Here is a 20,192-nt window from a genome sequence, read left to right as displayed (position 1 = left end):
CTTTGTCATTGCAAGGTTAATAACAACCTTTTTAGTAAGACAGTTCCAGACTCTTCTACTGCAAAATTTCTGCCTCCTAGCAGTTGTTCCTAACCAGCAGAATGGTACAGCCCCACTAAAGCTGGGCAGTCAACTCCTGCAGCTGCCCATGGTGCTAGGCTGGCCCAGGGCACTGTGGACTCATACAGCATGAGTAGAGAGATTTTTTTAGTGTATGTATAGGTAAGAGCGTGTACCCTAATCAGAGCCTGTAAGAGACTGTGGAAGTCTCTTGAGTGGCTGCATCATCTGTTTTCCTTGACATATTCTGAGAGCAGTTGGATGGAATTCAGGATACTGCTCAGCCCTGGTTCATTTTCTCCTTTGAAGTGTAGGAGTTGAGATGCCCATTATCTCTGCTTGCCCTGAGGCAGGAGATGCTGGAGCACAACTGAAAGTAGCCTGGGCTGTTCTGTGTTATTACTGAAAGAGAGCAACAACCAGATGGCATCAAGTGCTGAAACTTACTTACATTGCAGATAAAGACATCCTGGTACAAATGCATTGAAGAAACCATCTGAATTGTACAGTATCTTGGTATTTCCTTCCAGGAGTACCAACTGCTTTGCTCTATAGCCCGCAAGGAAGGTGGTCCAGTCAGCATGAACTTAGTCTTAGTTGTCAGCTCAAGATTGTGGATATGCTGGTTTAGATACACTCTCCGTGGCTGCACAGCAGTGCAACAGTAATTCAGAGAAGGCAAGGACATGGTAATCCTGACAGCCTTGGGGATCACTGACAAAGTCCCAGAATGGTCAAAATATCTCCTATTTTGTCTTTACACCACTTATACCTCAGTAATTTTTGGATTAAATCCATCAAAGCAGGAGAGTTGTAAAATGACATGACAGTGGAGTTGGGCTCAAATTTGTGGTAACTATTCCACAGGAGAAACAATACTCTGGAATTAATTAAACTTGCTGACTTCAGTGACATTTTATAATGTATCCTTCTAATTATTCTGTATACAACACATTTTGAAGAGCTAGAAATTGAGTCTGGAATACCAAAATATATATAAAGAAAATGCTTTAGTGGTATTTTTCTTCCCAGAAATATGTAACCTCTGTGACTAATGGTTTTATTATATTTTTAGGCTATGTTGATAGTAAGAAAAATGCTTAATGTTGGTTTTAGTACATTAATCTACAGGTGTCCAGCCAAGATTCAGCCTATATGTATTCATGTTTGATTTTGAATAGCATAAATCTAATCCAATTTAACACTATGTATAAGAGAAATTATATAAATATTGCATTGCATGTCAAAGGCCTTTCCTTTTGGTACAATAATATCTTTCTGCTGTTACCAGAAGGAGTAGGTGTTATTAACCACCAACAATATCAATATTTTCCAATATCTTATATTTAATAAAGGAAGAGAAAAGTTTTCTGGATGTGAATCTGAATTTATGTTTCAGCTACAGTAAATGCTCTTAATAGTGTGATTTTTCTTTATACTGTGCTGTGAAGCATAACTCTGGTTTGCGGAGTTTAAATCTCAGCTCTCTGTATAACCATTGCAGTAGAGGTTGAAGGTGAAGTAATGGTAATATGGTACTTGAAATAGAGTGGTTTTGCTAACAGACCAGTGAACATTGTCTGTTTATACAGAAATAGTGTTTAAACCTCTGCTGGGTTTACTCCATAGCTTGATGAAATAGTTTCTCGCTTGGGTAGGCAGTGTGCCCGTCTAATCTTTAGTCTGGTTGCTGAGGAGAAGATATAACTTTCTGTACTTCTGTACTTTCACTACTTAGAGTAGTGCTTTTGACATTGTCTCTGTGATCCAGTGACATGGTGTTAAATGGTACTAAGACCTCGATTCAATAAGTTGGAAAATAGGATGCTATAATAAACAAGTGAGCTGATTGCCTTGTACTGTAAGAAATACTGAATATGTTTCTTGTATTGTAATCATGGCTTGTCGTGACCTTGCTCTGACACCATGACTCAATGACACAATCTTTTCCCCAGGAGAAGTGGATTATTAACTTCCTGTAGGCCAAACAAACAATTGGAAAAGAAATGGGGTTATTTGTGGTTGTTTGTTTCATTCTCTTCCTGACACTTCTCTGCCTCCTGACTCTTCCTAGTGCCTGGAGCCCTGCAAAGAGTCCTGGGACCTGAAGAAAAACCATTGCCAAAGCTTCTGTGAGGTACGTCAGCCCAAGGGCACACTTTCTCACTTTGTTCTAGCAATCTCTTTAATTTAAATTATTAGCTTCATGGAGCCAGCTGAAAAACATGGGATTTGTACAGCAATCACCTTTATTTGAAAGGATACACATATAACAATGTATCCATATTAATTTTGAATTTAAAAAAATTATATTTTTTCTGACCAAATGATTTATCTCAACTTATACTTTTAAGACTTGGTCCAGTCAGACTTACATAGCATCTCTCAGAAGCTATTTCTACCACTTGCCCTTCTATCTTTTCTGGCCATGCATAAGAAAGACAATTTTTGTTTAAAAGATAAAATGTCATTGTGTAAAAAATCCTTGTGCAGGGTAGCTAGAACAGATGGCTTTCCTGCATGTGAAAGTCAATCTGATTTTCTAAAAGGATAGTTCTCCAGGAGTAACTGGATTGTGGACTCCAGGTTCAGAAGACTGATATCAAAATGCATAATTATTCAGGAACAAATCTTCAGAGAAACTGTTTTTGGATCATGTTTCAGAATAATCTGTGAATAAGCAAACATGAATCAGTTAAACTAGAAAAAAGATGGAGTTGGTTTTATTGGATTTGAAACATGGCTCTGTTGAGTTGGTGGAAGTCAGCTGTTACAGTTTTTAAGTGTTTTTTAGTTCAGAATGGAAATATCTCACTAGAAAGTTGCTTTGTTATAACTAAATCAATATAAAGGTAAAAATTTATTCAAGTCTATTAAAGTGAATCATTATGAATGTTTTAATCTTTTCCTATAAAAAATAGAAATTAATTGATGTACTGATCTCACTGATACACTGATTTGACTCATCTCCTTTTACTGTGGACACTCCTTTTCTGGTATAAGAGCATGTCTTGTGTTTAAATTATTTTAAGCATAATGAAGATGATTAAGAAAAGCTATAATTTCAACTAAAAAGATTTAGATACAACAGTGTGTAAGTAGGGATTATATATGATCTACGTAGTTACATCAGAAGACAAAGTAAAAATTTCTCACGAAAACCAAAACTTGTAAGAGTTTTTCAACCCAGATTATTTGCTAATTCCTCATATACAAAACTCTAGGGTAATGTAATAAAGCAGTTTTAGTGGATCTAATTTATGTTGTTCTTTTATATCAGTTCTCACTCAGACTGCGTGTTTCCAGATATGAGTGAAAATATGTATAAAATTGGTTTAAAAGGAAAACATTTGTAGCACACTGTTCTATTGTAGTTAAAAACTGTGAGCATCCTTCTTTGATTAGTGTTTTGTGGCTAAGACTAAATTTGGAACTTCAAAGGCCCATAATGAAGAGCACCACATTTAGCAGCTAACTGAAAAATGAGCTGTGAAATAGGGTGAGGAGGAGAAGCCTTGAGGACGTATTATGCCTCAGGGAGCTATAACATTTTTAATTAAGTAGCTGCAAATTTGTGATGTTTTAGGATTTGAAATTAGCTTCACACACACAAAAGCCCGGGACCACTTTCCTTTCTCTCAGAGTCCTGTATACTCCATAGACATTGATTGAGTTAAAGGAGGATGTTTTCCTGTGAGAGAGTTTTCAATCTTTTTGTATTTTGTAAAAAATCTGGAAGCAACAATTTAGCTTTGTTTCTCAAGGTCCCTGCTTGGTATATTACTTCTTATCTACCGAATAAGTGTACTGCTGAATGTTAAAGGGAACCTTATGTGTGAAGAAGAGAAGTAGACAGTTTATCTGACTCCTTTTTTTTCCCCCTCATAAATTTAGTTTCTGCTGGTTTAGCTTTTTAACTGGCTAGCTATGGAATCAGGTGCATTCTGATGGGTGGAATATCAGGAGTGCATGTCCGAGAATCACTGGGGTCAGTAGGAGATGTAGGGACTGCTTGGTTTTGCAGCCTTTAGGCTAATTAAGCCTGTAACACCCAAATGCAACCTTAAAAGCCAGATTCAAAGATTCTGGACTGCTCTGTAGGAAAAGATTGGAGAGGTAATGTAGTGGCACATTCTTGGACCGCAGTGACTTTGGAGAATAAACTGACACATGGACTGTAAAACACCTGGGCCCCCATAATAGCCAAATCTTTCTCATTTTGCCAGAAATATGAGAACAGTAAAACTAAGAAAATAAAACATTTGAATATGGAAGGAAGTTTCAGAAATTACGTGAATAGTTGGACAGGGAGTGGGTTATAACTCCTGTGTAGTCTTAGGAACCTCTAAATCAGATTTGTCAGGGTGGAAGGTTTTTGGTTATTCTAGGATAGAATGGCCAGCTATAGACAACCCCAACTGCAAGGATTGCCCATCTGCAGTTCCACCAATGACTTTGAGGGAATCACTTTAGCTGGTTTTGCACCAAACTAAAAAAAGAGGAGATGTAATCTCCGTGTCACACACAATATTTTCCCCAGGATTATAGATGCTATTTTACATACAGTTTTAAGTGGACCTTGCAAACCTCTGAGTAGTACACGTTATATAATGTCTATGCATTGAAGCAACCTCTAATATATCTAGGACTAGATTTATCAAAGAAGTAGCATTTACTTTGATCTTTAATCAATATATTTCAGGGTTATTTCAATTTGTATTTTCTGCTGATCATTTTATCAGAAATTTAGTTCCAGTCGATGAAGAGTTATACAATTACTAATATGCTGGCAAGAGCAAAAAGATGCTGCAAAATCTTCTCTTAGCCAACTTAGTTCAAACAGTATAATGACACAAGATTTCCCTTATTTATCTAGAGTGGCATTACATCAGATATTGTGGTGAAAGTGTTACAAAATACAGAGGGAGGAATGTGGGGTAGTCCAAAAAAAAAAAAAAAAAAGCAGACTGTCTGACCGTTGCTTCCCCTTTGTTTTGGGTATGTATTTAATCTGTCATTGAGCAACTTCATACCCAGCCAATGTGAGGAAAACAAGGGAAAGCTGGCAGATATAAACAACATTATTTCATTAAATATGGTGGTCTTACTTGAGAGAATTCATCATTCTGTACTTGGAATGCTTTTTTAGAAGTGGCTTAAATATATAAATCTTCAGGGATAGTCTTGCAAGAGCTGAAAATCTGAATATTCCTTTAGGAGATCTTGGAAAACTTGCAACATTTTTTCTTTGGTGTTTTTATATTTCTTTTTTTTGTTGTTGTTATTCCCATTGAAAACATTATACACTTCTTTTGTTTTTCTTTTAGCCTCTTTTCCCCAAGAAGAATTATGAATGCCTAACTAGCTGTGAATTCCTTAAGTACATCCTGTCTGTGAAGCAAGGGGACTGCCCAGCACCTGAGAAAGCCAGTGGTTTTGCAGCTGCCTGTGTTGAAAGCTGTGAAGCTGATAGTGAATGTTCTGGAGTGAAGAAATGTTGTTCCAATGGATGCGGTCATACGTGCCAAGTTCCAAAGAATCTGTACAAAGGTAGAGATTATTAATATGTACTCAAACTGGGCTAATAACTTCAGGCTGTAACAAAGTCTCCTAGAAAACCCGGACTTTCATTTTCTGAGAGTTTGTATGGTTGGGGAGAAAAAAGAGAGGTGCCTGTAGAGATATGGCCGCACAGTGAAAGGGTGGAAAGCTAGAGAGAAATGCTGCTTAAATTTCTATTTTTTTCCCCTCCTTGTGAAGCCTATGTCTAGAAATCTGTGGAATGTAAACATGGTTATTAAGCAGAAAAAACTTTGCCAATTTAGGTGAAATCTCACTTAATTTGATACAGATGAGAGATAATGCAGCAGAAAAATATTTAATGATATAGGGTTCAGGTCCCATTAATCACAAATAACATTTATTATCTAAAAGCCAAGTAGGTGGGGCTACCACACAGGAAGTGTAAAATAATCTGGTAAAAGAACAAATCAGCACAGTATATTTGGCATTGATGTTCTTAATGACCTAAGAACAAAATAGTGAAAGATTATAATATCACATATGTATATTAACTCATTATTTAAATCTTATTAAATTTTTTTTTAATTGATTTTAGTATTGTAAAAAAAAGGCTTTTTTTTGACATCCTTCAGTAAGAACATATAGGCTAAGAAATGATGTGCTTAGACAAATTCCAGATTTTAATTTATTGTAATTAAAAAAGGCTTTATACATGGAAATATTTGAAAAATGTGCTCCTAACCAGAAAAATAGGCATTTGTGTAAGGCATATTCTTGTTCCACACAGTTGATATGTTTTGTTAGAAATCTATTCTCCTACATCAGTGATAAAAAATAAATATTATTCAGTTATTAATCAGATATCATGGGCTCTCTGTTGGAGCCTAATCAGCAGAACTCTGAACTAAGCTCCAGGCTTAGATCTGAATCCATGCTTATTTCCATCTGTGGATGGAAACATGATAAAATATATGAAGAAGATGGTGATTTTATTTTTAAGATCATTGTTCTAACTGAAATGTTAATGAATCTTTTTCAGTGTCTCTAGTGATGAGAATGTATGTCAGAAATAGTGTGCTTTGACTTTTGAATCCTGTCTTTGAGTGTATGGGGTGGGTCATCAGGGGAAGCACTGTTATTTACTGACATAAATAGAGAAAATTTGGTCTAGAAGTCATAGAGTTGAATAAGCATAAAACTTATGAAGGTAGTACTCAAAGTATTTCGAACAGCAGACAATTCTGTGATCCCCATTTCCAGTGCAGAATGGGAATTCTCTTGTTTCCAAAATACTTTAGAGCAGGCCCTTTAAAACTGTAAGGAATTAGTACACTCTAAAATACAGCACCTTTCAAAATGAAAGTTATTAAAATGGATCACTTATTTATTTCTTTTGTCTTATTGAGACAAATGACCAGAGTGATAAACAGGCATTCATGTTTTATATGTAATGATTTACATGATCAAGCTCCATGCCACAACTACAAAGCATTCCAGTAAATGTAACAGCTGGAAAAAGTAAAAACAAAACAAAACAAACAAATGAAAGAAGTTTACATGCTTCTGGAGCTGGCACAGAATATGACAGGATATGATACATTCTGTAACTGCACACTGGAAGGTTTACTACTGTTCAGCCTGATTATGTAGGAGCAGAACTAACCTTCCCTATCATCTTATCACTGATCTGCAGGAGGTGCTTACTTGTAAGAGCATATATGTCTTGCAGAGGAAGGGCAAACTCAATACCCTACTGCCTTCTCAGCTGATGAATTCAGCTAATTAGCCTCTTCAACCTGTCTTTCTGCAACAAAAGACAAATAGACGCGGAGCAGGCTTGCTATTCATTTCCTCCAGGGGTAAATGACCTTCCTGTCACTAAGGAAGAACAAACTGCAAGCACGACTGAGATCTAGTGAATAAGTTTAGTACTTATCCTTATCATTTTGACAGCACTCACAGCTTGAAAATGAACTCAGATTGAATCTAAGAGTCTACAGAAATTCCTATAGTTTTACTGTTGCTCAAGTTCTGGAGATTAGTTACAACAGCAGGTATAAAATTCCCATCTGATTTGCTGGATTAACAAACTGAATTTGCCCTCTAGTACTGAGTGCTAAAGCCCAATCCTAAAAGAATATTAATGTAAGTACGCTGCCACCAAGGACATGTATTTCAAATGATGTTGGATTAACATAACCAGTTCATTATCACTGTACTTTTTCATCTCTGTTGGAAGTATTACTAATTGGTTGAAGAGTCTTCATATATTTATGTTGTTTTACTGAAGATGTCGGATGTTGTCTCCTGCTTTTTCTCATCAGCCTCATCCACCTTCTTTACACCATCTCAGTTAGTGAAGAAACACTTCTGGAAGTGTCCCTTCTCCATTGCCTACCTAATTTGTTTTCTATATGGACATAATGATATTATAAATAACAGTAATTGTCTAAAGTAGATTTGGTACTTTAGAGGGGGGCAATAAATCTGCTTAGAAATAAACCAGTTTAAAAATGCAGAAGAAAAACGAAGGAAGAGAAAGGAATAAAAAAATGTGTGACCAGGTTCACTTTGTCTGATGTGCACGTATGCATCCCCAGCTAAGGACAAGGACATGTATCTTTTTCTACACTGAGCTGGTGGCAGCTGAAAAAGTTACCTATCACCTTTTTCCTGTTTCAGAAGTAGTGGTCCCTCAGATGTGATGATGCACCTACTTCATGCTGTCTAAACCTGCCTAACTATTTTTCTCTGAAATGTGTAAGGGAGCAATCCATACAGCAGAACAAACTGCAGATCTATGTAAAAAAGGTAAACTGTGACATTTAAAGGGCTTGATGGTGCCAGATGGTCACCCAGTTTAATGACTCTTTTCCTGCTTAAAGAAAAATAATTTTCTATTAAAAACATAGTGCACAATTTTAAAAGTGTCCATTTCTGAGTTGTTGAACAATTGTGTTTACAATTGTATTGATCCCATTTACCCTTTACTGTCCGAAAGCCTTCCATGGGAACTCTTTGAATTCTTGGAGATCAGCATTTAAGACGGGACATTTGTAATGGACCATTGTGCACTTACTTTTCATGACACAGAGATGCATGTACTGTTTGAAAGACACCTTTAGAAACATTTTTCCTGGACTCTGTTATTGCACATATACAGCAATCAGTGATTTGAATTCTTTGGTTGAGCACAGCAGACTTCAGAGGACTAATTTGTTCCAGCGTGAAGAAAGAGCTGACCATTTACATAATAAAAAGCACATTGAAGAGTAATTGGATCTTCACATCTGGATATTAAATTGATGGTGCTGGTTCTACAAAAGTATTTTAAAATGCACTTGTGCTGTGCTCTCATTGTTTGTGCTGCCGCGCTCCATCTGCACACAATTACGTAACACCAGAGAGGCTGAGATACTTGCAATCAAGTGAATCCAACTGCCCCTAATGCAAAGCAGATGGAAGTTTTCTTAACATGCAAATTGTAGGATTATTGTATATAATAATTAAAGAAGGCTTTTCAAATATGGAAATCTAAACTGACATGTTTGGTGAGGTTCATTCTATTACACCAAGACTGCAGGGTGTTGAAGGATATCCAGGTTCTAAACTGCTGTAATTACTAGATTTATTTACAGGATTGTCTTCAGGTTGATTTTAGGTTTCTTCAAGATCTACAAGATCACTTTTCATTTACTTGTAGCTACTTGTATACTTGGATTTTTTGAGAAGACCTCTTAAAATATAAAACCAGTTTGTTTACCTGAGGAAATCTTGGTGCTCAGTCATCTGTGGCAGACTGAGTAGGAAGTCATTTAGCAAACCAATACATATAGCTGGACTTATGTGGGCACCCATTGAAACAGCAAAATTAAATTAGGTGCATACAACAACTTGCAAAGAAGGTTTATATGTCAACGTAGAAATCTTATTTGTGACATATCCTAAAGTGACAAAATGCTGCACATTCAAATATATGTGTTCCTAAAGTCTGTCTAGAGAAATGTATCTGACAACATATGGATTTGTTGATTTAATCAAAAGATGCTGAACTTGAACAGTTGTTTTTTCCTTCAAGCTACTGCAGGTGTTTTCAAAAAGGCAATATTACCAGCAGTATAAACAACAGAAATAACAATTCTTTGGTGTCACTGTGTAGTGAGAAATACAGTAATATTTTAGAAAGACATCTCTGTCTCTGAAATGCAACAATTTGACAATATACATTAGATATAACATATCTATTCCAAGATGTCTTGGAATTACCTTTCCTAGATCATTAGGGAAGTGGAGAGTGGAGAGTGGAGAATGACACATCATACAATATAGCTGCATGTGAGTTAATAAGATCATGCTGCCATGGAGAAACAAACAGCATTTTTAAGTATATCAGACTAATGTAAAATGTGTAAAATAATCATGCTTCACTAGTTTACACTATTAAGAACTTAGACACAGTCTGCATGGAGTTTTAGGCTTGACTCTGGAGAAGGGTGTTGGCCAACTGAAGAGTCTCCAGAGAGAACTGCAAGAGTGAACAAAGGTCTAGAAACACAGAGAGGAGATGGAATGCTCTGTGGTTATTAGACTGAAGAAGAAAACATTCCGAAGCATGATAATAGTCTTGCGGTACATAAGAAGCTTCTCTACAGATAAAAGAAAGAATCTGTTCCCTATGATCCATGAACATCTTGGACCAGTATCAAGTTTAAGATGCAGCTGAAGAGACTAAACAAGGTAGTGAGAAAGCTTTCTTGTAGTAAGGATAGAAAAGTAGTGAAACAGATTACTGTGTGATGCTGTGGAAATTTTCTCAGTAGATGTGTTTAGGGATAAATTAGGTGAAAGACTGAGCAACAGGTACAGCTGATTCTGCTTGGGATCAGAGGGATCTTTCTCCAGGTTATCAAAGCTTATTTGGGAAATCTTTTCTGTAAGATCAGTTTTAGCTTACAACTTTCAGATCCTTTAGTTTTTTAATTAAAAAAAGAAATAATTTTGAAGATTTTTTAAAAACAAGTTTTAATGTTTGCAGAGATAGGTTAGCTATGAACATTTCTGAAATTCCATGCTTATAATTCTCCCCTTTTGCCTTCTCACCGACCAATGATCTTTTTTTTTTTAATTATTCTTTTATACAGCTTGTCTACAAATGGCCTAATTGCATCTTGTAAATTACTCATATATTTTTGTCTGTACATTCCTACTACAGGTGTTCCACTGAAACCCCGGAAAGAGTTAAAATTCATAGAACATCAGTCTGGAGACCTGGAAGTGAAGTGGTCTTCAAAATTCAATATTTCCATTGAACCTGTGATTTATGTTGTTCAGAGGAGGTGGAATCAAGGAATCCATCCAAGTGAGGATGATGCTACTAACTGGCAAACTGTGGCACAGGTTAGTTCTTTGCAAGCGATATGGATCCCTGGCTTCCAGACCATGATCTAAAGGTCCTCTTCAGGTCGGAGAAGAGATAGATCACTTACAGGTGGGGAGGCTTATGTTCAAAATACCCCAAGGTTTATGTTTTCAAAATAAGTTTATTTTGTGGGTTTACTCTCTATAAATAAAAATCTATAGAACTAGCCAGAGGCTTGATTTTCACGAGGCCAGTGGGTAGCACTTTCTTAAAAGCACATATTTGTGATCTATTCAGATGAGAATTCCGAAGTCTCTGAAAGTCACAAGTCTCTTGAAAAATGTACAATTAGAGACCAAAATCCACTGGAGGAAGCACATAAGAGACAAAGTCTTTTTGCGGTCAGTGGAACTCGTTGCATAGTGTCCAAGACATGACTTGGGTCTTGTCAAACCACGAGAAATACAACTGATGAAAAGGCCATTGATTTTTTTTTTTTTTTTTTAATAAAACGGAGAGTGAAAAAAAAAAAGACTTAAAACCTTTTTTCTTTTTAAAGTTGTTTTTTTCAGATGTGACCCCCCCAGTTCGGCAAATTCTATGATGTCATGCTCTTATCACTCAGAGCAATCCAGACTGAAAATGTAAGATTCATGAGCAAATGTTTCTTAATGAGAAGCAGCCAACAGAGCATAAATTTTCACTTAGTTCTTTCCCAGTTTCAATCTGTTTTTTAACATGCTGACAGTCCACCTGGATGGCAGAATTCCAATCGTTTATCTTACTGCTTCACCCTCATCCCTCTTGACAAGAAAAGTAAAATGCTGATTTTGAAAGGATCTGCAAAATGTCATTATAGCTAGGAAAAAAAGGGGAGAGAATAAGTAGAACCATCCACAAAATAAAGGATTTGAATTCTGTGACAATTTGTGCTCTTTCTCAATTCAGATTGTGTAGGAAAATGCTATGTTTTAATAACATAAAGGTTGGGAGACTGAACACTCAGAAGTGAATTTCTTAGCTTCAGTATGGTGCTACAGGGAGCTGGCACCATGTTGGAGTCTTGCTCAGAAAAAGTCACCTGCAGCAGAACCTGACATCAAACTGTGCTTGTGCAAGCCCAAGGGAACATGCACATCTCCAAACCTGATAAAGTCACAGTGACTTATTATCTCTCAGCTGAGGTACAGGTCTTGAACCTGCATTCTCCCTATCCAGCAAACAACCTCCTGCCTTGGCCACAAGGAAAATACCAGGTAGCAAAAATTAGCCAGATCTGAATTACTCCTCACTGTTGCCATGCCATGTGTATGTGCTACAGGCAGCACACTGCTGTGCTTTTTCTCATCCCAGAAACAGACCTCATGTACATTTCTGGAAGCATGCACCATACATACTCCACAGCAGTGGAACATATACAAATATATATATCTACAGGAGAGAGTGTTTCAGAAACGTGTTCCTGTGCAAGAGCAATAAGAACCCTGGCAGCTGCCTTTCCTGGGGCTCTGTTAAATGTAGTCAGAAGGGTCTGAGTTAATCACTGTGGCAGGAGAAGCCTCCTCCAGCTGGCATCTTTCTGACAACTTCACTGTCCCATCTGCATCAGAAGAGACAAGAATTTGATTGTGTGATGGACCCCACTGGGGCTGTCAGTTCAAAACATACTTCAGGGATGCCTGACTGGCTTTGTGGACTGTGTATACCTTATGGGACATGCAGGCTGGTCACCCTTGAGGGGTGCTAGTAATCAGAATTTCTATCGAGTGGTGTACCTCCATGGTGTTTAGACAGTAGTTTTAGCCATCCCACCAGGCAATAAAATTTGTGTGGCTGCTTGCAATGCAATTTATTTTGCAATATCAGCAACAAGGATGGATATCCAGATTGACTAAAGTGACAGCCTCCAGGCTTTTCTTGTCTGCATAACTGAGATATTTTCTTCTATGATTCCTCAACCCTGGGATATGAGTCCTTAATTATAGGCAAAGGCTTAGAAGAGCTCAGACATTGAGCTGAGAACTCCTAGAGTATATCAGTCCAGGGGAGATGATACTGGCTCTTGCATTACTCTTCAGCTTAAGCTAGAGACCATGTAAAAGCAAAGATCAAAAAGACTGTGGGTGAGGATCTGAATTTCTCTATGCCTATCCCCATATGTAGTGTAATTATGCAGTTATTGTTTGCATCTTCTTATAAGAAATTTCATAATGTTTTATCAGAGTTTCTCATCCAATATTTTATTTTTATTGTCTTTTCAAGAAGAAATTGGGTTATAATTTTCAATAACTTTAATGTGTATACTTTTTTAAAAAAACTTACTGTTTTCTATTGCCTTTACAAGAGCTAATTTGCAAGTAATTTCTCATATCTCACATAAATTTTTACTTGATATTGAAAAACTAATTTTGCAAAAGTTTATTTCCTTTGTGTTGTGTCATCAGGTCTTTTTTTATGTTTTCTTTTTAAGGAAGAAGTCTCAATCTATTATTTCACTATTTTATTCTCCAATTGCATAAAGAAAGCAAACACATTGAAAACAATTTCAATTATTTTTCACTTCATGAAGAAGGAATTTTTTTAACTTTAGTATTGGAACACACATTTTTTTGAAAACTTGATGTAATTAACCATTTGACTAATTTCCATTGGTTAATATAAAAACTGTGGGAACCAAGATGCTAATTAGGTTAGTTGGCTGGGATGTAGAGTGTCCTAAGTTTTATGCCAAGTTCCTGACACTACTGTGTTTTAAGATTTAACCATCTGAGCAGGAACTGCTGCAGTATCCTATGAGAATACTGTATGTCTTGTCAACAAACTTATTGTTCTGTTTGATACTAATACATTCTAAAAATAGTAGTATTACTGTTTACATTGGAAATTCAGGTGTTAATCATATTAATGTAATTAATTAAGTTAATTCAAATATGCCAAGTAAGTTATTTTCAGAACACATCTGTGTTGTGTGAATGCATGTCACATATATGTATAAATATGGACAGACAATAATGAAATACACTTATTAGTTTATTCTGTTTTTTAAAAAAATAAGGGGCAGTATTTACTTGTTAGCTTGATTCTGACAGACCTTAGTACTTCACCTTGGAAGTGTCTAAATTCTGTGGACAACTAATCTTTTTTTTTTGAGACACCTAAAAGTCAGCTTCTGAGGGTCACAAGAGGGTTCTCAGCCCTTGACAGTAAGATATCTCTGCTGGATCTAACTACTAGTACTAGAGGTTTCTTTCTCCATCCCCCAGAAAGGGCTTGCTTTGGTAAGCATTCTTAGAATTCCCACCTTGTGTGGGATTGCATTCGCATGAAATAGGGGAGATCTTCTGTCCTTTAGTAGAATAGTGGATACAGCACTGTCAGTTTGCTTTTGTATCAGAGGAAACATAAACTCAGCTTTTATGATACTCTGGATGGTATCCCTTCACTCTCTGAAATGCAAATTCTTTTATCACTGTGCATTGTTTCCAAAGGTGTAGAGCTGTAAAATCAGCAGGGTAAGGCTGTATTCTCCTATTTCTATTAAATCTTTGCACTACAGAAAGGAGTCTAGGATTGATAGTGTGAAAGAAAGGGAATGAACACAGTGAAACAGTCCACTGATTACTGTAATCCTTGGATAGAGGAGAGTCCTCTTTACAAATCTTTGCCACGAAGACCTTCTTTCACCATTTTTTTTCATATAAAAGATAGAAAAAAACACAGTAGAATGATGTCAGAAGAATCCCACCTGAATGGCCAAATTGCTATGCTGCTGGGTCATATATTCTCTTTCTTCTCCCTCCCAATCCTAACTAATCCCACCTTTCCCTTTCAAGAATTTTTAACTTTCAGCCTTTCTTTTTCCAAGCAACAGTTTTGCCTATGAGTGTAGAACATGTTGTAATGCTAAATAAGATGCAACATCCAAGATGATAGGGAATATTTTCTCTCAACTTCTCATACAAAGGTTGGGATTGAAGATAGGTCATCCATGCTCTGGGCAAGTACTTTAGTCATTAGTCAGTTGTATAAGCAGCAGAGGGATATTTCTGTAAGCACTCTGAAGAAAATAGCAGACAATTACCTTTTGAAGGATAGAATGAGGAGGCTACTTTCAAGGGAGGGCTCAGGGTTTAAACAGATAAGGGCTTCTGGGAGAGGAGAATTGTCGGTACTTCCTAAATGAAACAACTCTGGAAGTCTCAGCCAAATTCTCACCTGAAAGCCCAACAACTTTCTTCTTTCTGGCCCCTGGAGGTGACCGATTGTCCTTTGAACCTAAGATGCACTCTTGAGAAGGAGTGTCAAGATATTGTCTGTATTCTCCAGATTACATGCTGTTCTAGTTGTATCTTTATGTAATTAATGGGCATTTTCCCTTGTCTTCATTAACTTTGAGTGGTACTGAAGTTGGGCATATTGGCCAGTTATTATCTGAGGACTCATTCATTATTTTGTTCCAAATGAAACACGTACTAGGATTTGAACTTGCCTTCCTTTCGTTTGTCTTTTGAGTAAACAGCTAATGCATAGCCAAAATAAGTAGTAATTGTGATCCTGAAATGATTCGAGTGGTAATCTTTGATGTATTTTTTTTTTTTTTTTTTAATGATTCTTAAAAAAATATTCTAGCCTTCTAAAAATTCAATAAAACTTTTGTTTTATTTATTTTCTCTCATATTCAGGTAGAATTTCAAGTGTGTGATGAAATTCAACCATTAGTTATTTAGTACCACTCAGTATACCATTTAATGGGCTTAGGTTAATATGACAGATATTAAAAAGACTCTGAATATTATGATCGCAGCTCCAAACATACTTAAGTAGTGAGAACTAACTACACAAAAGCAATTAAACAAACAAACAAAAAATTAGATTTACAATGAAGGTAGTATAAGATATCTCATTAGTACTTAGTTCTTTCTTAAAATGTATTAATTCTTTGTAAAGGTTGCTTAGAGGTGCCCAAGTCGTTTGTAACGTGGGAGTTACAGATACACCTCCTGCATGCCATCGAGCTTGGCAGGAGTTTTGCCAACAAAATGAATTATGAAAGTAATAGGCTCAAGGCATGTTCATAAATTAAAATAATTTTGGTGTTATGAGTTGACGGATAATTTGATTTTATAGCACTTCAAGGTTGCCACAGAAAACTGACGCAACGAAATTCTTTATTTTAGTCAGCACAATAGCTGAGCTTATGCCAATGACAAACAAATTCCTTAGCTGAGAAATTTGTCTATTCAGATTATGCTTGCCTTGTAATGAAGTTCAGCAAATCTGTTTTTAAAAGCCCACAGTATTGTAATTAGTTACTTACAATTAGGTATTGGTCCTGTTTTCAGTTGCAGCAGTAGCCTGAATATATCCTTGGATTTTTTTTTCTGTTAATAATGATAGTTTATATTCAGTTCACTGTTGTGTCTTACATGCAAGTTCTTGAGTGTGTGGGCCTGCATGTTGGAAAAGATAACACATTTGAGCACTCCATAAAATAAAAATAATAACAGAAGTTGTTTCAGGTAGGCGTTTTCTTCACTTGGGAAACCCTTGATTGGATGATATAATTCACTCTACAGGTAACATAAAAGCTGAAAAAAAGAAAAGAAAATGAGGCAGACAATGAAAGCTTCAGGGCTGTTACCCCTGCTTACTCTAAAAAAAAACCAAATACAGCAGTCTGAATGGAGAAGGGTTCTAAGTAGCAGCAATATGTGATGGGCCCGGAGCCTGCAACACTTACCAGTCTGAGAGCAGTTAACAGTGTGGTTTAGAAAGGCTCTTCTTCCTTTATATGCACACACAAACATTCGCTAAATTTTCTGTTTGTTACCAAATGAAGACACTAAAAGCAGGGTAACAACTACAAATTTTATTTGTCAGATCTTTAAAAATACTATTGCTGGAGAGCTGAAGCAACTTTCTCAGTTTCTGGCTATCTGAGTTATGTCAACAGCTGCTACTTTCTTACACAGATTGTAAAGGGAGCAAAAAGCAGAAATTATGCTCTGTCTTTTTTGGGAACTACTTGGCATCATTGCAAGTAGCATTGAATCCTATACGGGGAAAGTGACTGCTTGAAGTTGTAGAAAACAGAGATTGTAAAAATAAATTCATGGAACTACATTTTCAATGAGCTTGCATGTTTGGTCAGTAATGGTAATTAGTAATGATTGTATAGTATATTTAGACATATACATGACATCTGGTTAAGGTTCATGTGTTATTTTGATTAAGGAATTAAAACAAAATGCAATAAATATGATGTTATAAAGTAAATTGAAAACTGGATAATGGAGAGGTAATTGCAAAAATAAAATCCACAAGTGGATGTGTTTCTGATGTGTTCTACAAAGATGGTACATCTTCTGTATTTGGCAGTGATTCAGTGGTTACCAGGAGACTGTGGCAGTTCTGGTATTTGTACCTTAGGAAAAAGAAAACCACTGGAGAAGATAGCTCTTCAAAAGTTTTGTGGGGAAAAAACATAGAGGAGAGCAGGGTTCAGAATAAGAAAGAATAAAGCACCTCCTACTGAAAGGGTTCAGAGTGCATCTGTGCTTGTGCCATATTTCAGCAGTTAAGGCTCTCCCCACGGAATCTGGCAATTGAACTCATGACACTGGCATTCTCAGTGGGTGTTGCTGGAGAAAAGGTCACCTCCTATGACCTGAGAAAAATCTGCAGGGAACAGTTAAGGGTGTGAGTGTCTTTTTGACGTAAGTGTCAAAGATCTGAAGAAGGCTTACGTCCATTACCTGAGAGTTTTGTGTTTCCTATGAACTAGAAAAAGTGGCCTCTCACGTTGCTGGGTTTCATTAAGCAATTTTGGACCCCTTATTCTCTGAGAGTTGAGAATTGGAGAAATCATTCCTGTGACCTCAGACAATGAGTTCCCTGAAACGTCAACACCTGAACAGCTAGGCCCTAAAGACTGGTGAAGGTTGTGATAACTGGAAAACGAATTTTGTGAATTTAACACTTCACTGGTTTTCTAAAGGATACTTTTTCCAGAAGAGATCTGCAATGCACTGCAAAATTGGATAGTTATATCATTTTACTCACAGCTGCAAATGCTTTGCAGTGCAGAATGATGGTCAAAGTCAGGTGACGTGGTTGCATAGAGCTTGTGAACTAACTGTTGTTGCACAAGAAATGATATCCATGTCAGAACAACAAGTGTAAACTTGATATTTTCCCCACCAGACTACAGACGAGCGGGTTTGGCTGCCGGACATCCGAGCAAGCAGGTGGTACCAGTTCCGTGTGGCAGCTGTGAACGTGCACGGGACGAGAGGCTTCACAGCACCCAGCAAGCACTTCCGATCCTCAAAAGGTTAGTTTTTGCTCACTGTGTCTGGTACTCACCTTCCTCTCACTCACACCTGGAGCACAACCTGATTTGCCCACTTGCGTGGCAGAAGTTTTTTAACAGATGGGTTTTTGGGTACTTCTGCCACAGACTTCAGAAATGATGTGAGATTTGTTTGGAGTTGGCAAAGGAATTAAAGATGTCATTATTCTTTTATCAGTAAGAGGTCTCCACAAATAAACCTCCTTTTAAACAAACATTTTCTACATGATTGGTGTCAAACACTATAACCCTGACCATGAAATATGAAGGGGTTTCAGTGTGTTATTCCGAGAGGTTTATAATATTTTTTCCTTTTTGTTAGGATAAATATGTTGCTGCCATATGTTTAGTACAGCACTAAAATATTTTGTTGCCTGTATCTAAATAATTGTAGCAGCATTGTTTTGATGGAACTGTGGACCCTCTTAAGATATTTTTCCCCTTGCTAGCACTAATTATAAGTGCTTAAGAATAAAAAAGGGTATAAATGGGAAGTAGCATGTTTCTGTTCATTAGAAAGGCATGCCTGATGGTCCACAAAGTATTGTAGAAATTTCTGTTGAGATTTCTGGTTTTGCAATGGTTTGGGTAATAAAATTTCTGTACCAGTAAATGGTACTTGAGAGATGGAGGAGATAGAAACAGTTCTCCCATCCCGTGAAGTTCCTGGCATTGTCCCTGGTGTGCCTTTGACCCACACGAAGCAAAGTTTTCCTGGATGACTCTCAGGCATAGTATACGGGTTACCACATACCAGAAGCTATTCTGAATAGGCAGATGGTCTGGATGTGGTCACCCTCTCTTAAATACAGTCGATGATGGGGTCATAGCCAGACCATGTTAGTTGACTTCAGTGCCAAAAAAAAAGATCCAGCACTTTTCACTCTACTAATAGAGGCAGCTTCTAATAGAAACGCTTGTAGTTGTTTTAGTAGTGTTAGAATCTTTATGCTGGTATAACTCACCATACTTCAAGGAATACAATTCCTCCTCTTTCTGCAGACAGAATTATCTTGCAGTAAGATAGCTGCCATCTGTGTGTTCCAAGCTTTTAGCTTGCAGTTTGGCCAAACTGACTGCTTGCAGTCAGTCCTAGAAAAAAATCTTACTGGAGGTGCATTATAGAGTCATGCAAGTACTTTTGCTGGTATGGATAGTTTAATCACTTACTGAATAAGTATATATTAGACTTAATAACTTTTTGGTGCTATATCCATATTTGTGGTCAGAAGGTTGGCTGACATAGCTATCCCATTACTGCTGTGACCACAAACCTTTTCATGTATAAAAGAAGTATTATTTTAAGAATTTATTATACTTAAGTAACATACCATTTCAGTCACATCAAAAATATACTTCCTTTGAGCTGTGTTGAGCTTATTGTAAGGACTCTTCAGCTGCAGTACCTTTCTCTTTTCTTTATGAACAGCTCTTCAACAGATAAAGCAGTTTGTTGCTGAATCAGGCACCAACTTTCTTTTAAACTGAGATCATTGCAAGTTGTGTACTGTGTAAATATTTTCTGACTATTCTGCTTGGAACCATTATCGCTTCAGTTACATAAAGGTAACTGAATGATAACACCAACGTTTTGGCTTGAATGTGACATTTTCAGGCAGGATTTTTATTACTTTCCAAAAAATTTACCCCCTACTGAGTGTGCTAGCCATGGGAGTGTATTGCTTAAAATACCTGCATTGGTAATAATGTCAGAATATCCATGGTGTCATCTTGAAGGTCTCTTTAGCCCGGAATCTGACCCCAGAAGTGGGTTTCTGGAGAACAATATAAGAGCAGAATAAGCACATAGAGGTATTTCTTCAGAATAGCCTCCCAGCTGGCAGTGATTTGTGTTTCAGGAGCTTGTGGTTTTGAAACTATTACAGGAATACCAGAGTC

General features: G+C 36.9%; 1 protein-coding gene across 1 annotated transcript in view; it reads left to right on the top strand.

Annotated features, from left to right (window-relative positions):
* ANOS1 (anosmin 1) overlaps positions 1 to 20,192 on the top strand; it is a 136,978-nt gene that overhangs the window by 69,709 nt on the left and 47,077 nt on the right. The window contains exons 3-6 of the mRNA XM_064646568.1: positions 2,135 to 2,197; positions 5,388 to 5,610; positions 10,796 to 10,980; positions 18,146 to 18,275. Coding sequence (XP_064502638.1) covers positions 2,135 to 2,197; positions 5,388 to 5,610; positions 10,796 to 10,980; positions 18,146 to 18,275 — 601 coding nt within the window. The remainder of the gene's footprint in view (positions 1 to 2,134; positions 2,198 to 5,387; positions 5,611 to 10,795; positions 10,981 to 18,145; positions 18,276 to 20,192) is intronic.

Source organism: Pseudopipra pipra, chromosome 2, assembly GCF_036250125.1.
Source record: "Pseudopipra pipra isolate bDixPip1 chromosome 2, bDixPip1.hap1, whole genome shotgun sequence".
In the NCBI taxonomy this organism is placed as follows: Eukaryota; Metazoa; Chordata; class Aves; order Passeriformes; family Pipridae; genus Pseudopipra; species Pseudopipra pipra.
The sequence above is the reverse complement of the archived record's forward strand: the minus strand, read 5'-3'. Positions and strand labels throughout refer to the sequence as shown.